A 15,220-nucleotide genomic window follows, 5' to 3' on the forward strand; every position below is an offset into this window, starting at 1 on the left:
TATATATATATATATAAATAAATAAATAAATAAAAGGATGCATCGGCACGACCAGCTGTTCAAGTATTTAAAAAAAAGAAAAAAAAGAAAAAGGGCTTTGTGTGGTCAACAACAGACACACATTAGTCGTGTCCAAATTCATGGGCTGCATCCTCCTGGCCCACGTAGACCGCGAAGGCCGGGTCCTCAGAAGGTCGGGCAGGCCGGAAGTAAATGGCAGATTATGTTTAACAATGGTTTGGAGACTGCATCAAATAATAAATCACATACGATCCACTCGAGCCATAGCCAACTGAAAGTAAAAGGGGTAAAGTATATACATTTCGAAGAGAGTGGCTTGACCAGTTTCTTTGGCTAAGATACAGTAAAGCTGACAACATGATGCACTACATTTACTGTGGTGCAGTGGCGGTTTTTGATACGGGCGACATGGGGCATTGCCCAGAGCGGCATCGTGAGCATCTGCAAAGAAAAGTTGCTTGCAACATTGCCTATGATATTCCCAAAGAAGAAGCTCCGTCCACCAAGTTCAAGTCCAAAATAATTCTTCACAAGAAAAATAGCTTGAACATAAACCCACATACAGTAATGATGTCGCGTGCGCCCAGTTTATAGGTGTCATCCCAGACACACTGGGGGGGAAAAAAAAGGCCAAATTACAGGAGCTGGCCATCTGAGGGGGAATGTGACTGCAATGGAGGATAGTCCATAAGATATCAAGCCTTTGAGACACTTTGAGGTCCTTTTAATTTAGAGTTTCTTTTTATTGATTAAATCTTGAGATGTTTTAAGTTTACATTTCAGCTCAGTGAAGCACTTTAAGCACAAGCACTTTTTCAGTAACTTATCTTTCTTACAGAACTGTGCTCCAAATAAATAACTTTGTGTTGACAAGACCTCTGATCACAACTGTATTTGATCTGTATTTGTAATTGTGGTAAGTTGAAAAGCTAGGATATGTAACTGTAATGCAGTTTAGTTCTATGCAATATGATTTGATTTGACCAAAATGAAAATTTATGAAGTTCATGGTCAAACTGGGGATCGAACCCATGTTGTTTGGGGAAGAACACCATCTATTTGTTGTGCTTTTTGTTTTTTGGGGATCTATTAAATGCAACAAAGTTTACCGGCTCCAAGATCCGATGAAAGCGACCCATCCTCTCCACCACCCAAGCCTCCTGCTGGGGCACAAACAGCACCACGGTGTTCATGGGCAGGCTGGACGCCCATCGCTGCCGAACTGGGTTAACGCACAACCTCGGCACGGTCCGCTGGGTCTGCTACAGAGGATTCATTAAAATGTAAACAGGTGGCATTACTGCATGAATTTGAGCCAAGACTCATAAGACTATCTTAGCTTGTAGAGCTTAAGGTTGCTGAATAAACATCAATGTTAATATTCTTGTTTTATGTTTCAATTTTAAGTTTTTGGTTAGACTTATTTGGTCACATTCTACATATTATATATATATGAACGAGGTCATTGGTAAATACCCATTTGAGTGTATACAGTATGTGACCATATTAATCGACCATACCAAAGTCTTTCTCTGGCCATACCAGCTAACCAATAGTTCATTTTCATCTAGAAATAATCATTATGTCCGCAGGTGTTCCGCTAAAAATACAGTGCTATCGGGATTATTAAACGCACGGGCTCACGCTGATGAATGACACCTATTTCACCAGCCACAGAAAAGAACCGGTGCACGAGATGTTAAGCCGAAGGAGGCACACAGTGACAGTTTCAGTTACCTGCAAAATGAGGCCGCCGGTCCGACACAGCGTCCGTAACATCGCTGAAAGATTGCAAAAGGACTGTTTAAAATTAGAAGATTAGGTTTGGTAAACTACACTCTGTTGAGACTGCACAGTCACGCGAGTGACCCTTACCGATCAGGAAATGAAAGTTACATCAGTGGTGCAACGCTGAAAAACTCCCCCAGCGTGGGAAACAAAAAGTCATACAGTGGTTCCGCTAGTAGATACATTAATAATAATACATTTAAAAAGATATAAAAATATAGGACGAAATAAGTGACTTTAATACAAATGTTCACTGTATGACTATTATAGTGCCCTATAACTTTTGTCTTTCACATAAACTAGTATATTCTTTTTGCAGTATGTCTGTAACTATTTCACGTTTTAAAGGTTACTTTTATTGCCACTGTTCTCTTTAAGCACCTTTCATTGTGGAAGACTGATAATCTATTATGAAATATAATATATAAGTCTACTGAATCTTATTAGTTAATAAAAAATATTACTACTGGCAACTGATATTTGAGTAATATTTCGACTACTACTACTAATTTTTTTGTTTTGTTTTGTTTTTCGTTAATAAATGCACTCGTTCTGGTGTAATGGCTGACACAATTCATAAGGTGGTGCTATTTGTTTAATTTTTGCTCACTCAACTCAATGTTGTCTTTTGGGGTCATTTGGTGTATGTGATAGCAGTTGAACACACATTGTGGGGGCATTCTGTATGAACCTTTTCTTTTTATTTCATTTTTTAAAGTAAATATTTATTTAATTTGGTAAATGGAAATGGAAAATGCTAATGTAAGGATTTATTAAATAGATAAAATAAAACCAAGCTCAAAGTCAATCTAAAATTGTGAATTATCAGTGCTCAGAAAGGATTGTTTTGCTAAAAACAAACACAAAGACTCATGTTATGTGTTTGAAAAAAGACAGAGAAACTCCATAAAAATATAGCAAATTCACCATTGTGGCACAATTTATTAAAAAAAACATATTGTACAGTTTGAAAGCATGTAGTTTTACTTAAATTTTGTATTTATGGAAGAACTTGAAATTCATGAGATTCGTTGAAGAATAAATTTTTCATATAGCTTATTTTACTGATCCCTAGAAACCTAAAATTTAGAAATCTACAGATATCTCCCCACAGTTTACTTTTTTATGTGTGTGACATGCCCAGAGCAAACACAGCTTAATTACAAAACATTTTTTTGAATATTTAACAAACAAAGAACCAAAAAGCTAGGTCACTTTGAGTACCTTAAATGAATCTTTCTACTGAGAATCGTTTTATATTGTCTATGGTGAAATACAAAGTTCTGGATGTTTACTTGAATCTGTGCGCGTTACCTGTGTCTTCCGCCAACCTGTCCCTCCCGGCGATTGGACAAATGTCTACATAAGGCTCAGCGCTTTGGCATCCTGATTGGTCGCCTCAGATGCCTGTAACAGGTGTCCCGACCCCGCCTCCTCCCCCTCTCCTGTCTCTTTGCTCTCGGTCTATCCTTCAGTCTGGAAACCTGTGATGAGAGTTTTAATAATGGCGTGGCAGCAGAGAGTGGCAGCTGCTCTCTGCCCAGGTCCGGGACCGGAAACCCACCTGTAAACATCAAAGAGGAATTTGATGAAAAAAATCTGTTTAGTGACTGTTATAATGTTACCTCACAGAGTAAATCTCCGCTGAGAGGTCGCTCTGTAAACTGTGTGAAACTACTGGATTGTCGCTGGAAGCGGTCGGTCATGTCGTTACTGTGCGTCAGAGGTAGGAGCTTTTATCTTTATTTGTACTTCATAAGCGATTTTGTCTTTGTTTGTTTGATGAGTTTGCTGAAGTCATAGTGATCATTCCAGTAACAGCTTACAAAACTGGTTTTCTAACAGTAGGCGTTCCTCCTTGGGTAGTATCTGGGAAAAAAAGTACCTTTATCCTGACGTGATTTTACGTTTTTAAAAACCAAGACTTTATAATTTTTATCTTTAAAAACTCAACAGAGGTATGTATTTATAATTTATGTTGAAAATAAATCCTTGGGGTCCTCAGTGACAACTGAGGATTTTATAATCGAACTTTTAGTGTCTCGTCTTAATATCATCTCCCAGCATTAGTTTCGTAGGCCTCTACATTGAAAGCCTGATTCAGGGGGAAAAAAGAAACCGTGTTTGCTATCAAGGAATCCGTCTTGTCAGAAGAAGGTTGATAACAAGGTTAGTGTTCATTCCATGTTAGCGTGCCGTCTACCAGAAGACTACAGCGAATCGGCTGGAGTGATGGTGGAGAATCCTGCTTTAGAGGCTTTTACAGCAGAAGAGCACATTATGCAATATCCCATTCAGCAACAAGAAGCCTGACACCCAACTATTTGCTCCACTGCTGCTAAGAGCTCGATTAAAAAAGAAGAAGAAAAAACTACCCCAAACAGAGATAACTGCCTCCCCCTAACTACACAAGCACACAAGCATGCCTATCTGCAATAACACAGCCATCCTCACCAAACTACTTGATTTTTTTTTTCGTCTCCACAAAATTTAGTCTCTCAGAAATTAATCTATATTAGTTACTCTTACTGACTGCTCATTAGCACAGAATCCTTCATGGGAGAGTTTAAAAGTTTTGGCATCTGCTATAGAAGTAATGGAGCATTAATAATCCCCACTGATAAGAAATTGGAATAAAAGTCTTTTTCTTCTTTGTAATTCAGTCTTTGAACATGTTTTACCTGAAAACAAATAGGCTTTACTATATTGTTTCTCTGAGTGTATATTAGGGCTGGGCCATATCATACCGTTCACGGTAATACCGGTACAATGTTAGGCAACGATAAGAAAATGAAATATCGCGATAGAATATGGGTAAAACACGCATGTGCAGTGCCTTTGTTTTCATACGCACATGGCGGAAAAAGCATGGCGGCGACGCAGAATGAGAAGGGCGAAAGTGGATCGTTAAATGAAACTGATGAACCAGAATTGGTTTGTAAAAATGCTGCAACTTCAGTGGTGTGGAACTGGTTTGGCTTTCGTCCGTCAGATACACAACAAAGCACTATTTTTGGTAGAGCATGCTAGCGGGCTGTCGTTATTGCCGTGTGGTTTGGAAAATACGGCACACTTAAAATCAATCCTTTGATTTTTCTGAAAATCGACAGTGCCCCTTATAATCCCGTGTGCCTTATGTATGAATTCTGGTTGTGTTTACTGACCGCGAAACAATTTTATGTCGTACACGGCGCTCGAAAATCTGTCAAATGTTTTAGTACGACTTTGCTAAGCTACGAACCCGCACCGCTTGATGGATTGTCGGAGCATTACGGCTATCGTAGGCAGGAGCCTCGCGGAGTGATACGTACTGTGCTTCAACATAATATTACCGTATTATGTGTATAACCTCTTTTTAAGTTTTGTGGATATTATACATGGTTATGCTGAGGATATGTTGGCCAATATACACTGGAAATGCCTTTTGGTTAAACTGTCAGCAAGGATTTTGCATTTGCACTGTAACATTTTTATATAACTTTAATGCACATAAAAAACAGCTGCTTGTTTAAGTGAAAATACATTGATTTTTTTTTTTTTGCACGAATAAAGTTGTGGAGTTGTAAAGTATTTTGTCTAGTGTCAATTATATCGTCAGTTATATCGTTATCACAAATTTTCAAATGTATATCGTGATAAATATTTTTGGTCATATCACCCTGCTCTAGTGTGTATTCCTGATAGTGTACTGATTAGCTTCCAAGTAATGGCAAAAAGCCAATGACTGTGTTTACATTAAAAGGCACATTTTTTTTCTTTTTTTCCATTTAGTCCACAAATTCTTGTTATCTGGAACTTGTGTGCATGAACCTATGCATGCCCAGACACATCTGTGTTACAAGTGTTGGTTATATGTACATCAAATATAAATCTGTTTAAGTACCAATGTACTTTCTGGTAAAAATAAATAAATAAATAAATAAATAGTGAATATAGTTAGACTCAGGAGGTATTGGGACACCTGTGCACCATTCTGAGAAACACAAGGAATGGTTCAAAAAGAAGCATTTGATCTCACTTGCTTGAAAAAGTTAATCTCAGTGCCTCTGCAAAACCTCTGGAAAGACTGTTCTTCTATTGATTAGTGAAATTAAAGCTAGTAGGAGCTGCAGCCAATAGATTACCGTACAGGAAAGGTTAGAGGAAGAGGAAGAAGTAGAGTAGATTAGCTTAAAGGGTGCTTGGGCAGAAGCTTTGTGATTAACTAATGTTGTGAGTCATTGTTTGATAGCACAGCTTGACAGTGTTGCCTATTTATTGCTAGTTGAGATGTTTCATCACCATGGCAATGTCTTTATACAATAGATAAGTGGTTGCCCTTACGAGTGAACATGTGGGGGAAACTCTTACTGTGCATCAGGTCAAGGCTGAGTTGACACATGGTTCACGTGGATGACACGATGCTGGAGGACTGGAGGTGCACAGATATTGTGTATGACATTGACATTGCTGATTGATTTAGTTACATGATATTTGTGGTTAATAAGATTTTCTTCGTTTCGAAGGCAGATGAAGAATCTGCAAGAGCTTATGCTTGGCTGTTAAAAGAACGCTTTGTGTGGTGCTCCACTTGAAATGGAAAACATTAATTGAAAAATGAGGACAAAGATGATCATTGAACTGTGGAGTCGCATACTTAAATGTTGAACATTAAAGCAATTACATTTGCAAATTGCAGGTGGGTTACATTATTTTAATGATTTTTGGATTCAGGTCAAGTCAGATTTGCCTGAGGGGCGTTCATTATCTGGACAGGAGGTAAAAGCCTCAATGCTTGTATTCTTGGTGTCAACAAGGATTATGAAAATGGTAGAAACCTCCAGAAAGAGGGAGGGATCTCTACTCCAGTCATGTATTAATTAAGTGTATAGAATAGAGCAACATCCTGATTTTCAATTGTGATTAAAAAATTATGCAGAGCAAGAAGCTGTAGCTTGCTCAGACCACCGACACATAGACCTAGAGACTAGTCAGCACCTGACTGGTTCAAGTAGTTGCTGGCAGTCACAGTAAAATTGATTGCCAAATCCCTGTTCATGCAGGCTTAAAGACTGGACAGTAACCAATAGATAAATACTATTCGCTAGTTACAAATGTGTATACAGTTTTTGCTTTGAAGGCAAAATGTCCCGGTTTTTAGTTTGTGTTTGACTCTTTCAAGTTTTACTACAGCTTAACAAGAGTTTGCAGACAAGTTTATGTCTTCAGTACAAACTATGGGCAACCGTGGCAATCTGATGGCAACCAAAGCAGCCAAAAGGAGGCCTCTGGTACAGCATAGTCTTTGTGACCAATTTTGCCAGGAACCTTCAGCCACAGCTTGCAACTGGTTGAGGAATACACATTTTCTGAAAAAGCATACACATTTTCAAATATGAGCCAAGTCTGCTTGGCTCATATTTGTCTACAGCCGAGGCAGTTGCTGAGGACTTATGCTGAGATAATAATTATATAAAGGATGCAATGGCGAGAAAAAAGTGACTGAACTGGAATCTAAGGGGTTGAGTATAGTAACCATCCGAGTAGAGGAATTATGAGAGAAAGACAGAGTGAGATAGAGAGAGAGAGAGCTTAGAGATTGTGGGAGTAATCCCCTTGCCATCTGTTGCTCTCTCTCCTCTTATTACCAGCTCCAAGTGATCAGATCCAACAGTCGACACAAAGCGGAAGTACGCCACTGCTCTGACTCTGGTGTCATTTCCTGTTCCTACTTTCCTGCTTTGTGCCTGCCTGCATGTCCTGTTATTTGGTACATCAACATTTTCCTCTTTTCCTCACCCCTCTATGGATTGTAGAGCAGTCTGTGTATGTAGCAAGTGAAGTTGACTAAATCCTGCAGTGCTTTAAGAAACAGATCAACTGAACTGAATTTAAATGTCCAACCCCCAATTAAAAAATAGCTAAAAATAATTTCTGAACACTGATATTATTTGCTGTTCATTCGTGTTTATACAGAAGAAATAAAGTATAGATACTGTTTGCAGGGGGTTAAAGTCATTATTTGGCTTATGAACATCATGAGCTGCAACTTCAGAATTAGCACACATTTTTAGAAAATCTCTATCTATGAAGTCGTTTTTTTTGTTTTTCTTTTAAAGTATCATCTGGATAACACAGATTGCTACAAATCGCTAACAGTATACAGTTTGCTTGGTTTCTCAGAAAGCTGCAGGATTTTGTGATTTTTAGTCACATTATAGATGTTCGGAAAGCAAAATGGTTAAATAAAATTCAGCTATTAAAACTGTGAGCAAAACACTAGACACCATCTTATGATGTTATCACACTGTGAAATCTAACATGTCAGTGGTCATGGACACAAATTGTCATGCTTTTGCAGGTTAAAGTACCTCAAAGGTCTGCTGTTTGAGGAAACATTTTTCATACTATAAGCACATATTATGTCCATTTAAAAGGGGAGGTATCACCATGGCGACCAAGGCAACAAAGCTTTAAAAGAAGTGGCAACCACTGTATCCCAAACCATGATCTTTTTTTTTTAAACGGTAACCCAGTTTTATGTTCCCTTACTTAAAAATATGTTCTTTGTAATGTCTAACCCCAACCAAGTCACTGCAAATGTCTAAACTTAACCAAGCACTGCGTTTTGTTTTTTATTAATAACATCATTAAAAGAATACAAATGTTGTGTGACAATCTATGGCTTGTATAAACTGAACACAAATCTCAAGATGATTTGCTCTACCAACAACCTCTGACCTTCAAATGCAGACTCTTATTGTGGTATTGTTTTCATCTCCATGGACAGGAATCACTACATAAGAGATGATTGATGAGAAGTTGTGTTGAGTGACCCAAAATAATGCTGAAAAATTAGTTTTCAGGAACAAAAATAAACATTACAATTTGTGTCCATAAATGTTAATCAATAAAATAGAGAACAACTTAGAGGTGACTATTTCATGAAGTGTTGTGAAACTGTGTTGCACATGTACCATCTGCAATAGTGCAGCTGGTGTTAGTTTCAATTTATGAGGCAGTGTTTGTGTCATCATGTCAAATTTGTAAACTGCTGGGGGAAAGAGCTTTACTTTGCTAAAGAGAAATGATACTGGATAGTACTGGGGTGGGGGATCTACTTTTATTGAGACATGCAACTGCATTAATATATTTGAAACCAAGTATGATCACAAGCAAGTAAAATTAACCAAAAAAGAAAAGAAACCAGTAGGTTTTGAAGAACAGTAGATAAAGATCAACTACACCCATCAAATTAAGCATGGACAGAAAACGATAAGGATCAGTTTCCACTGCAATCCCCCTCTCTCTGGTTTAATGACCTCCTGCTATTTGGTCCACAGTTAAAATTAAGTGATGCAAATGAGAAAAGAAGGCCACAGCCAGCTCATTTGACTTAGTGGAAAAAAGAATCATACTGCTAGCTTTACTGAAGATTTCCACTGTTCCACAATGAGTTATGTAAAAGACAGGAAACACTGGGTGAGGACCAGTGGTCTTTTTTTTTCTTTTCTTTTTTTTGCTTTCCATTGTTATCCTAGAAGTAAATTCGGTTAACTCTGTGTCTTTGATTTTTAGTCTTTCAGTTTACAATTGTGGCTGCATGTGTTAGGTTTGGTGCATTCCACTTCAACCTGCATTTTTATTCATTCTAATCGTTACTTCACTATTAGTTTTCTAATATGCAAATATTACTTTGCTGTATTTATATGCATATGGTTCTCTGTAATTAAGAGTAATTAAGAATGATCAATTATTAGAAGACCCAAAAACTTTATACTATTGTTTTAATAATGTGCACAGAAAAAAACAAGGGATGGTACATGAAAATATGAAAGCGTTATTTGTGCCTCCATCATCCCATTCTGGACATCTGGCAGCTCAGCCCTTAGAGGTTTAGTAGGTTATATGCCTGCACACATAACCCTGCCACTGCAATCACAACTAATCCTCTTCAAATCGCTTCACAATCCCATAAACATTATTGTAAAGATGCATTGAGGGGCTAAAGACGGCAGGTCGACTTATGAACCAAAATCGAGCAGCACGTGGTTCTTCACCATAAGTAATGTCTGGAGGTTTTTGGAAATGGCTGCTGTTATCAGACATTTTTGGTTTATTTTGTATCTTAATACCCATCTGCCTGAGTCCCATTTTTCCTTTGTTTTGTTTTTTTTTTGTTTGTTCACCAGCTGTTAAGATTTGTGATGCAGCTGTCAAGGCTTATGCTTCATGATTATGTAAAAGTTGCAATCCAATAAAAATGTATTTGTCACTGCTAATAAAACAGAGGTGCCAGTCTTTAGTATCCCATTTTTCATTGATTTAACTTTGAAGCGTTCTAACTAAAACGATAAGGTTTTTACAAATATATTTTACTATAACTGAACTGTTATGCATCCGGTTTATCAGTTATGAACTTAGCAAAACTATTAACTATGACACAATAATTTGAATGAAGCTGAAAAATATAAATAGTGTAAAGTTGATTTCTTCACATAGTTCTTCTGTTTTGATCAAACTGCACAAGAGTTCCTAAAACAAGATGATGTGTTTGTAGTCTTCATTTGTTGCACGTTGCACCAACTTATGACTTACTTGCAGTGTTGGGCAAGTTACTTTGAATAAGTGATTAATTATAGTTACTAGTTACTTCTTCAAAAATGTAACTGAGTTACAAGACTCTAAAAGTAATTAATTACTTGAAAAGTAACTATTGCGTTACTTGGCCATTTTTTGCTACTTTTGATTTTACCTCTCCATTTCGCCTTTAAAAACTATTTACTGCCTTGTTTGGTATCATTCTTTTCAGCACAATCTCTGAATTTACAGTTATGTTTTCATTCTGACATATTGTATTAACACAATTGATCGGACAAAAAACATAAAATCCGAGTAGAGAAAAATATATTTTTTATTGTAACAACCTTGTTGTACAGACATTTAATTTGATCACTCAAATGTGGATCATGTAGCAAGGAAGGAATCCGTGGATGTGCACAGTGATTCTTAGTTGCATACCTCAGTTTCCTCCACTGAACAATCCCAAACACTGTTGCCTTGTTTGTTGCCATTATTTTAGTCATTATGTTTGAGCCCACTGGACAAACATTAGATTTTTACTTTTCTATATGATTCAGCCACTTAATGACATTACAAAAATAATTTACTAGTTTGTATCATATATAGTGGTAAGATTGTACTTTACATACAGCTGGTTTAACAAAATGACTAACAGTGATTGATTGTTACAAAAAAACATTAATTACCTCCTTTGGAACTAGACGCCACTTGTAGGAAGACATGGAAACTAAACTAATAATGTCACCACTGCTTCAATTAATTCCTTCTGTGCTAGGGCTCCAAATTTCAAATGTACATTATTTGCCATCATATATTTTCCATGCAGTAATGTGGTTTATTTGCCTGACCTCATTTGAGGCCCGTTTAATATCCAAAGATCCCAGCTGGAGAACGTTAATCACATCCTCAATGCAAACACAGGAATGCCCAGCAGAAATGGATATATGTGTAGCTGTTACCCCATTCTTCTTCGAAATATACATGCAAGCCTTAGGGAATGCGTAAACAACTGAAATAAAACATCTGTGCTCATGTACAGATGTACGGTGGCACGGTGGTTAGCACTGTTGCCTCACAGCAAGAAGGTCCTGAGTTCAATTCCACCATCAGGCCGGGGTCTTTCTGTGTGGAGTTTGCATGTTCTCCCCGTGTTTGCATAGGTTCTCTCCGGGTACTCCGGCTTCCTCCCACCGTCCAAAGACATGCAGCTTGTGGGGATAGGTTAATTGGATAATCCAAATTGTCACTAGGTGTGAATGTGAGTGTGAATGGTTGTCTGTCCCTATGTGTTAGCCCTGCGACAGACTGGCGACCTGTCCAGGGTGTACCCCGCCTTTCGCCCTATGACAGCTGGGATAGGTCCAGCGCCCCCCGCGACCCTGAAAAGGATAAGCGGAAGCGAATGGATGGATGGACTGTAACAACCACAAACATGTTTATTGAATCATATTTCATAACTTTAAATGCAAATATAAATTGTCAATTTTAAAATCATATGCACAAGTTTTGCAAACAACAAAGTTATTTGCAGCCATTTACCTTTTTTAAAATAACCATGTCAAACTATTTACATTACAATCAGCTGTTCCGCATTAAAGTAGATGCCACACAAATTATTTGTGCCACTCCCAAAAAATAATTTCTGTCCACTATAAAGGAGAACATCACAGCCTGATACCTGAAACACGCGTATATATTGTTTATCATGACTCTTGTTTTACGCGGCCTATCAACACAATTTAAAAACTGGTATATATCACCTTGTTGCTTTGTCATCTTGAAGTGGTCATGTGATTGGCTTACCACGACTACTTTACTCTTCCTCAGTGAAACAGCAGCACTCATGCGATTGTTTTGCCGCCTAGCTCCAGGTGTTTTGCCAAAAAGTGATCGACTGTCAGAAAGTGATTGACATCCGCGGGAGCGCGCGCAGCTGCCTCAAGCTGTAGGGCCCAGATCACTTACAGCTACTTCAGTGCAACTGATATAAGATGCGGTAAACCGAAGACAGGTTCAACCGTCTGAATGTTGAAAAATAGTAACGCGACCGCGCCGCATTTTCTTGTTAGTAATGGTAACGGCGTTGTAACGATAGGAATAGTAATTAGTTAGATTACTCGTTACTGAAAAAAGTAACGCCGTTACTTGTAGCGTCGTTATTCTGTGTTTGTATTTTAGACTTGTCTTTTAAAAATAATTTTAAAAAACCAAACTCTTTTGATTCAACATTGTATTACCATCATTTGACTTACATTGGAGTAGTATATCGCTTTGCTACAGTACATAATATACATATTGGAAGTTTTGTGGATGTTAATCAAATGTCAGATGTATTCATTAAAAACAATAAGTTTGAAATAATTTATTTAAATAATGTAAAATTCTATTTACACTGTGCTTTTAAACTGTGTTTTAGGTACATAAACACTGGAAAGGGTTAATTTTAGGTCTTTGGTAGGTGAGACCCCTCAGGGGCCTAAGATTTACCTATGTGTCAGTTTTAGTTACGTATTATAGTACGATGTTTATTCTTAAGCTAGTGCAAATTAAATTTATGTAATTGAGCTAATCTTTGTTTTTGTGTGTGTGTCTGTGTGTTTCTGTGTGCTGTGCAGTGAAGAAAGCCAAACTCCAGGGACCACCAGGTAAGAACTTTCTTTATTCACAAACTTTATTCCCATTCTCAGGCCATTTTACCTTACATTTTACTAATGTTCATTGTTCACAGCTGGTGAGAGATTTATATGCTGTGAAACTTGTGGGATTTTTGATTATGTTTATTGGTGTTTGTTTGTTTGTTTGTTTGTTTGTTTGTTTGTTTGTTTGTTTGTTTGTTTGTTTGTTTGTAAAAACAAGAATGTCTGAACTCTCATCCATGTTGAACTGTAAATTAACTCAGTTATCCAGTTACCCAATGAGGATGTCCAGAATTCTACACATTTTGATCAAACCACCACTACTTCTGTGAGGTTGTTTTGTGTAGACCTTGTTAAAAATATGCCATGTGTACTAATTGTCTTATATAGGTTAATCTCTTAAATTCTGGCAAGTCACTACAGGCGCTAGGGTTGATTTTGTGTTACGTAATCCTGGGTCTTTCAGTGTCATGCCATGCAGGTGGACATAGATCAGTGTCCAAATCCCCAGACTCTCCAACTAGGCAAATCCCTCTGGTGTTCAGGCTCTTGTCTACCTTTAAGCCCTGTGACATTTCTGGCAAGAGCAGAGAGGAGCACTAATACAAAGTCAACTTAGCTTTGAGTTTGCCATTGATATTTTACTCATTTGATGCCAAAATAACTTCTGTAAAGTTTTTTCTAACCCTTTTTGTAAAATTTCTGATCCCTTACAAAATGTGAATTTAAAAAGAAGTATTTTGTAAATCATTAACGTCCTAAAGTTAATAAAAAATGTAAAAAATTAATGGAGGGGTAGCATAAGAGTGGAAAAGTTGTTAATACTATATACCTGTGATACATCTCACAACTAGTTATGTTCATAAGCAACACATAATGGATGTGAATGGGTATCAGAAAAGCATTTCGAAAAAGGTTAAACCTTTTAGAAACAGAGAAAACTGGAAAAGTGTTCATTATTCTGCACAGGACAATAGTTCGGGGATTTAAGAATGACTCACTGTGACATTAAAATAACTTGGGATTTCATCATCAGTACATAATATCATTGAAAGATTCTAGGAAACAATACAGTATTAGTTTTTGGCTTTGTGTACAAGCCCAAAAATCATTACCGAGTGGCCATAATCTTCTGGTCCTCAGACACTGCTACAATTTATAAAAAGAAGTGATTATCTAGAGGAAGTAACTACATGGACTCGGGACCACTTCAGAAAACTTCTGTCAATTAATGCTATGGTGCATTCACAAATGTAGTTTAAAAACCATCAACAAGGAAGTAAAATATACAAATCAGATCCCAAAACACTCTGTCCCAGTACTGGTTTAAGATCCACTGAAAACTGTCATGTGGGTTGACCAGTCCAAGATTGAAATTCTTCCTTGAAATCTTGGACACTGTGCTTTCCAGGCTATTGATAATGGGGGACATCAGTGCACAGCTGAAAAGCTAGCATTTGCCTTTCAGTGTCTTCACTTTCTAATGCTGTGAGTTCAGTTTTTCTAGCCAGCATCAAGTGACTGAAGTTGATGCTTTTTTAAGTTTTTTGTTGTATTGTCAGTTTTCAAAGGGCTTTGTAGCATTGAAACTTTAAAGGGATTGTAAGACTTTGCTTGGCTGTCTATGACCTCCTCCCTCTTCCGGGTCATACGACATGTGACACCTGTCTCAGAGCAAACATTAGGTGAATTTCACTTTAGCCAGGCAACTCTCTGAAACAAAATGTAAACACTAGTCACTTTTGTTGTTGGTGGGGGTTTTTTAGAGGGCAAAGACGGAAACGAAGGCCTGCGAGAGAGTTCTTAGCTAAGAAACAAAAATAACCAAATAATAAGTTTAGCATTTTCATGTGTTTAAAGATGTCCCTTGTAATGTGTTATGGTGTTAAAGATTTTGTCAAAAAAGTGTATCAAGAGTAGCTTTTAAAAAATGTCATCAAAGTAAAATTTCCAACTAATCTAAATGAGCTGTTTTCCTTACGACTTATGAAGTGATATCAGCTCAATAAACTGATGTGTGAGCTTATGAGTAAAGGTGTTTTAGAAAACAGACTTTGAAAATATACAAATAATGAACTAATGTATTTTATTTTATTTTTTTCAGCAAATTTGGTTAAACATAGCCACTGATGTTTTGCTGTCCTACTTTTTTGGCACCGTAAAGTGTGGCCATGATCCAATGAGCATGAAATATTTTGATATGCTGCAAATGC

General features: G+C 37.3%; 2 protein-coding genes across 6 annotated transcripts in view; one reads left to right on the forward strand and one right to left on the reverse strand.

Moving 5' to 3' along the window:
• Positions 1-1,966, reverse strand: part of stoml2 (stomatin (EPB72)-like 2) — a 5,970-nt gene extending 4,004 nt beyond the window's left edge. The window contains exons 1-3 of one of the 3 annotated variants that reach the window (XM_005729193.1): positions 1,897-1,966; positions 1,759-1,802; positions 1,131-1,280 (exon numbers count right to left, since the gene is read on the reverse strand). In XM_005729193.1, coding sequence (XP_005729250.1) covers positions 1,131-1,280; positions 1,759-1,800 — 192 coding nt within the window. In that variant the 5' untranslated portion in view covers positions 1,801-1,802; positions 1,897-1,966. Of the gene's footprint in view, positions 1-1,130; positions 1,284-1,758; positions 1,822-1,896 lie in introns of all 3 variants that reach the window. The other 2 variants (XM_013909857.1, XM_005729192.2) reach the window with 2 other exon arrangements.
• A 1,340-nt stretch (positions 1,967-3,306) lies between these two features.
• Positions 3,307-15,220, forward strand: part of unc13bb (unc-13 homolog Bb (C. elegans)) — a 65,598-nt gene continuing 53,684 nt past the window's right edge. For all 3 annotated transcript variants that reach the window (XM_005729194.1, XM_013909856.1, XM_005729195.1), the window contains exons 1-2: positions 3,307-3,535; positions 12,987-13,016. In XM_005729194.1, coding sequence (XP_005729251.1) covers positions 3,514-3,535; positions 12,987-13,016 — 52 coding nt within the window. In that variant the 5' untranslated portion in view covers positions 3,307-3,513. The remainder of the gene's footprint in view (positions 3,536-12,986; positions 13,017-15,220) is intronic.

The sequence above is a fragment of the Pundamilia nyererei genome, unplaced genomic scaffold (assembly GCF_000239375.1).
Source record: "Pundamilia nyererei isolate P.nyererei 1_Seehausen unplaced genomic scaffold, PunNye1.0 scaffold00032, whole genome shotgun sequence".
NCBI lineage: Eukaryota > Metazoa > Chordata > Actinopteri > Cichliformes > Cichlidae > Pundamilia > Pundamilia nyererei.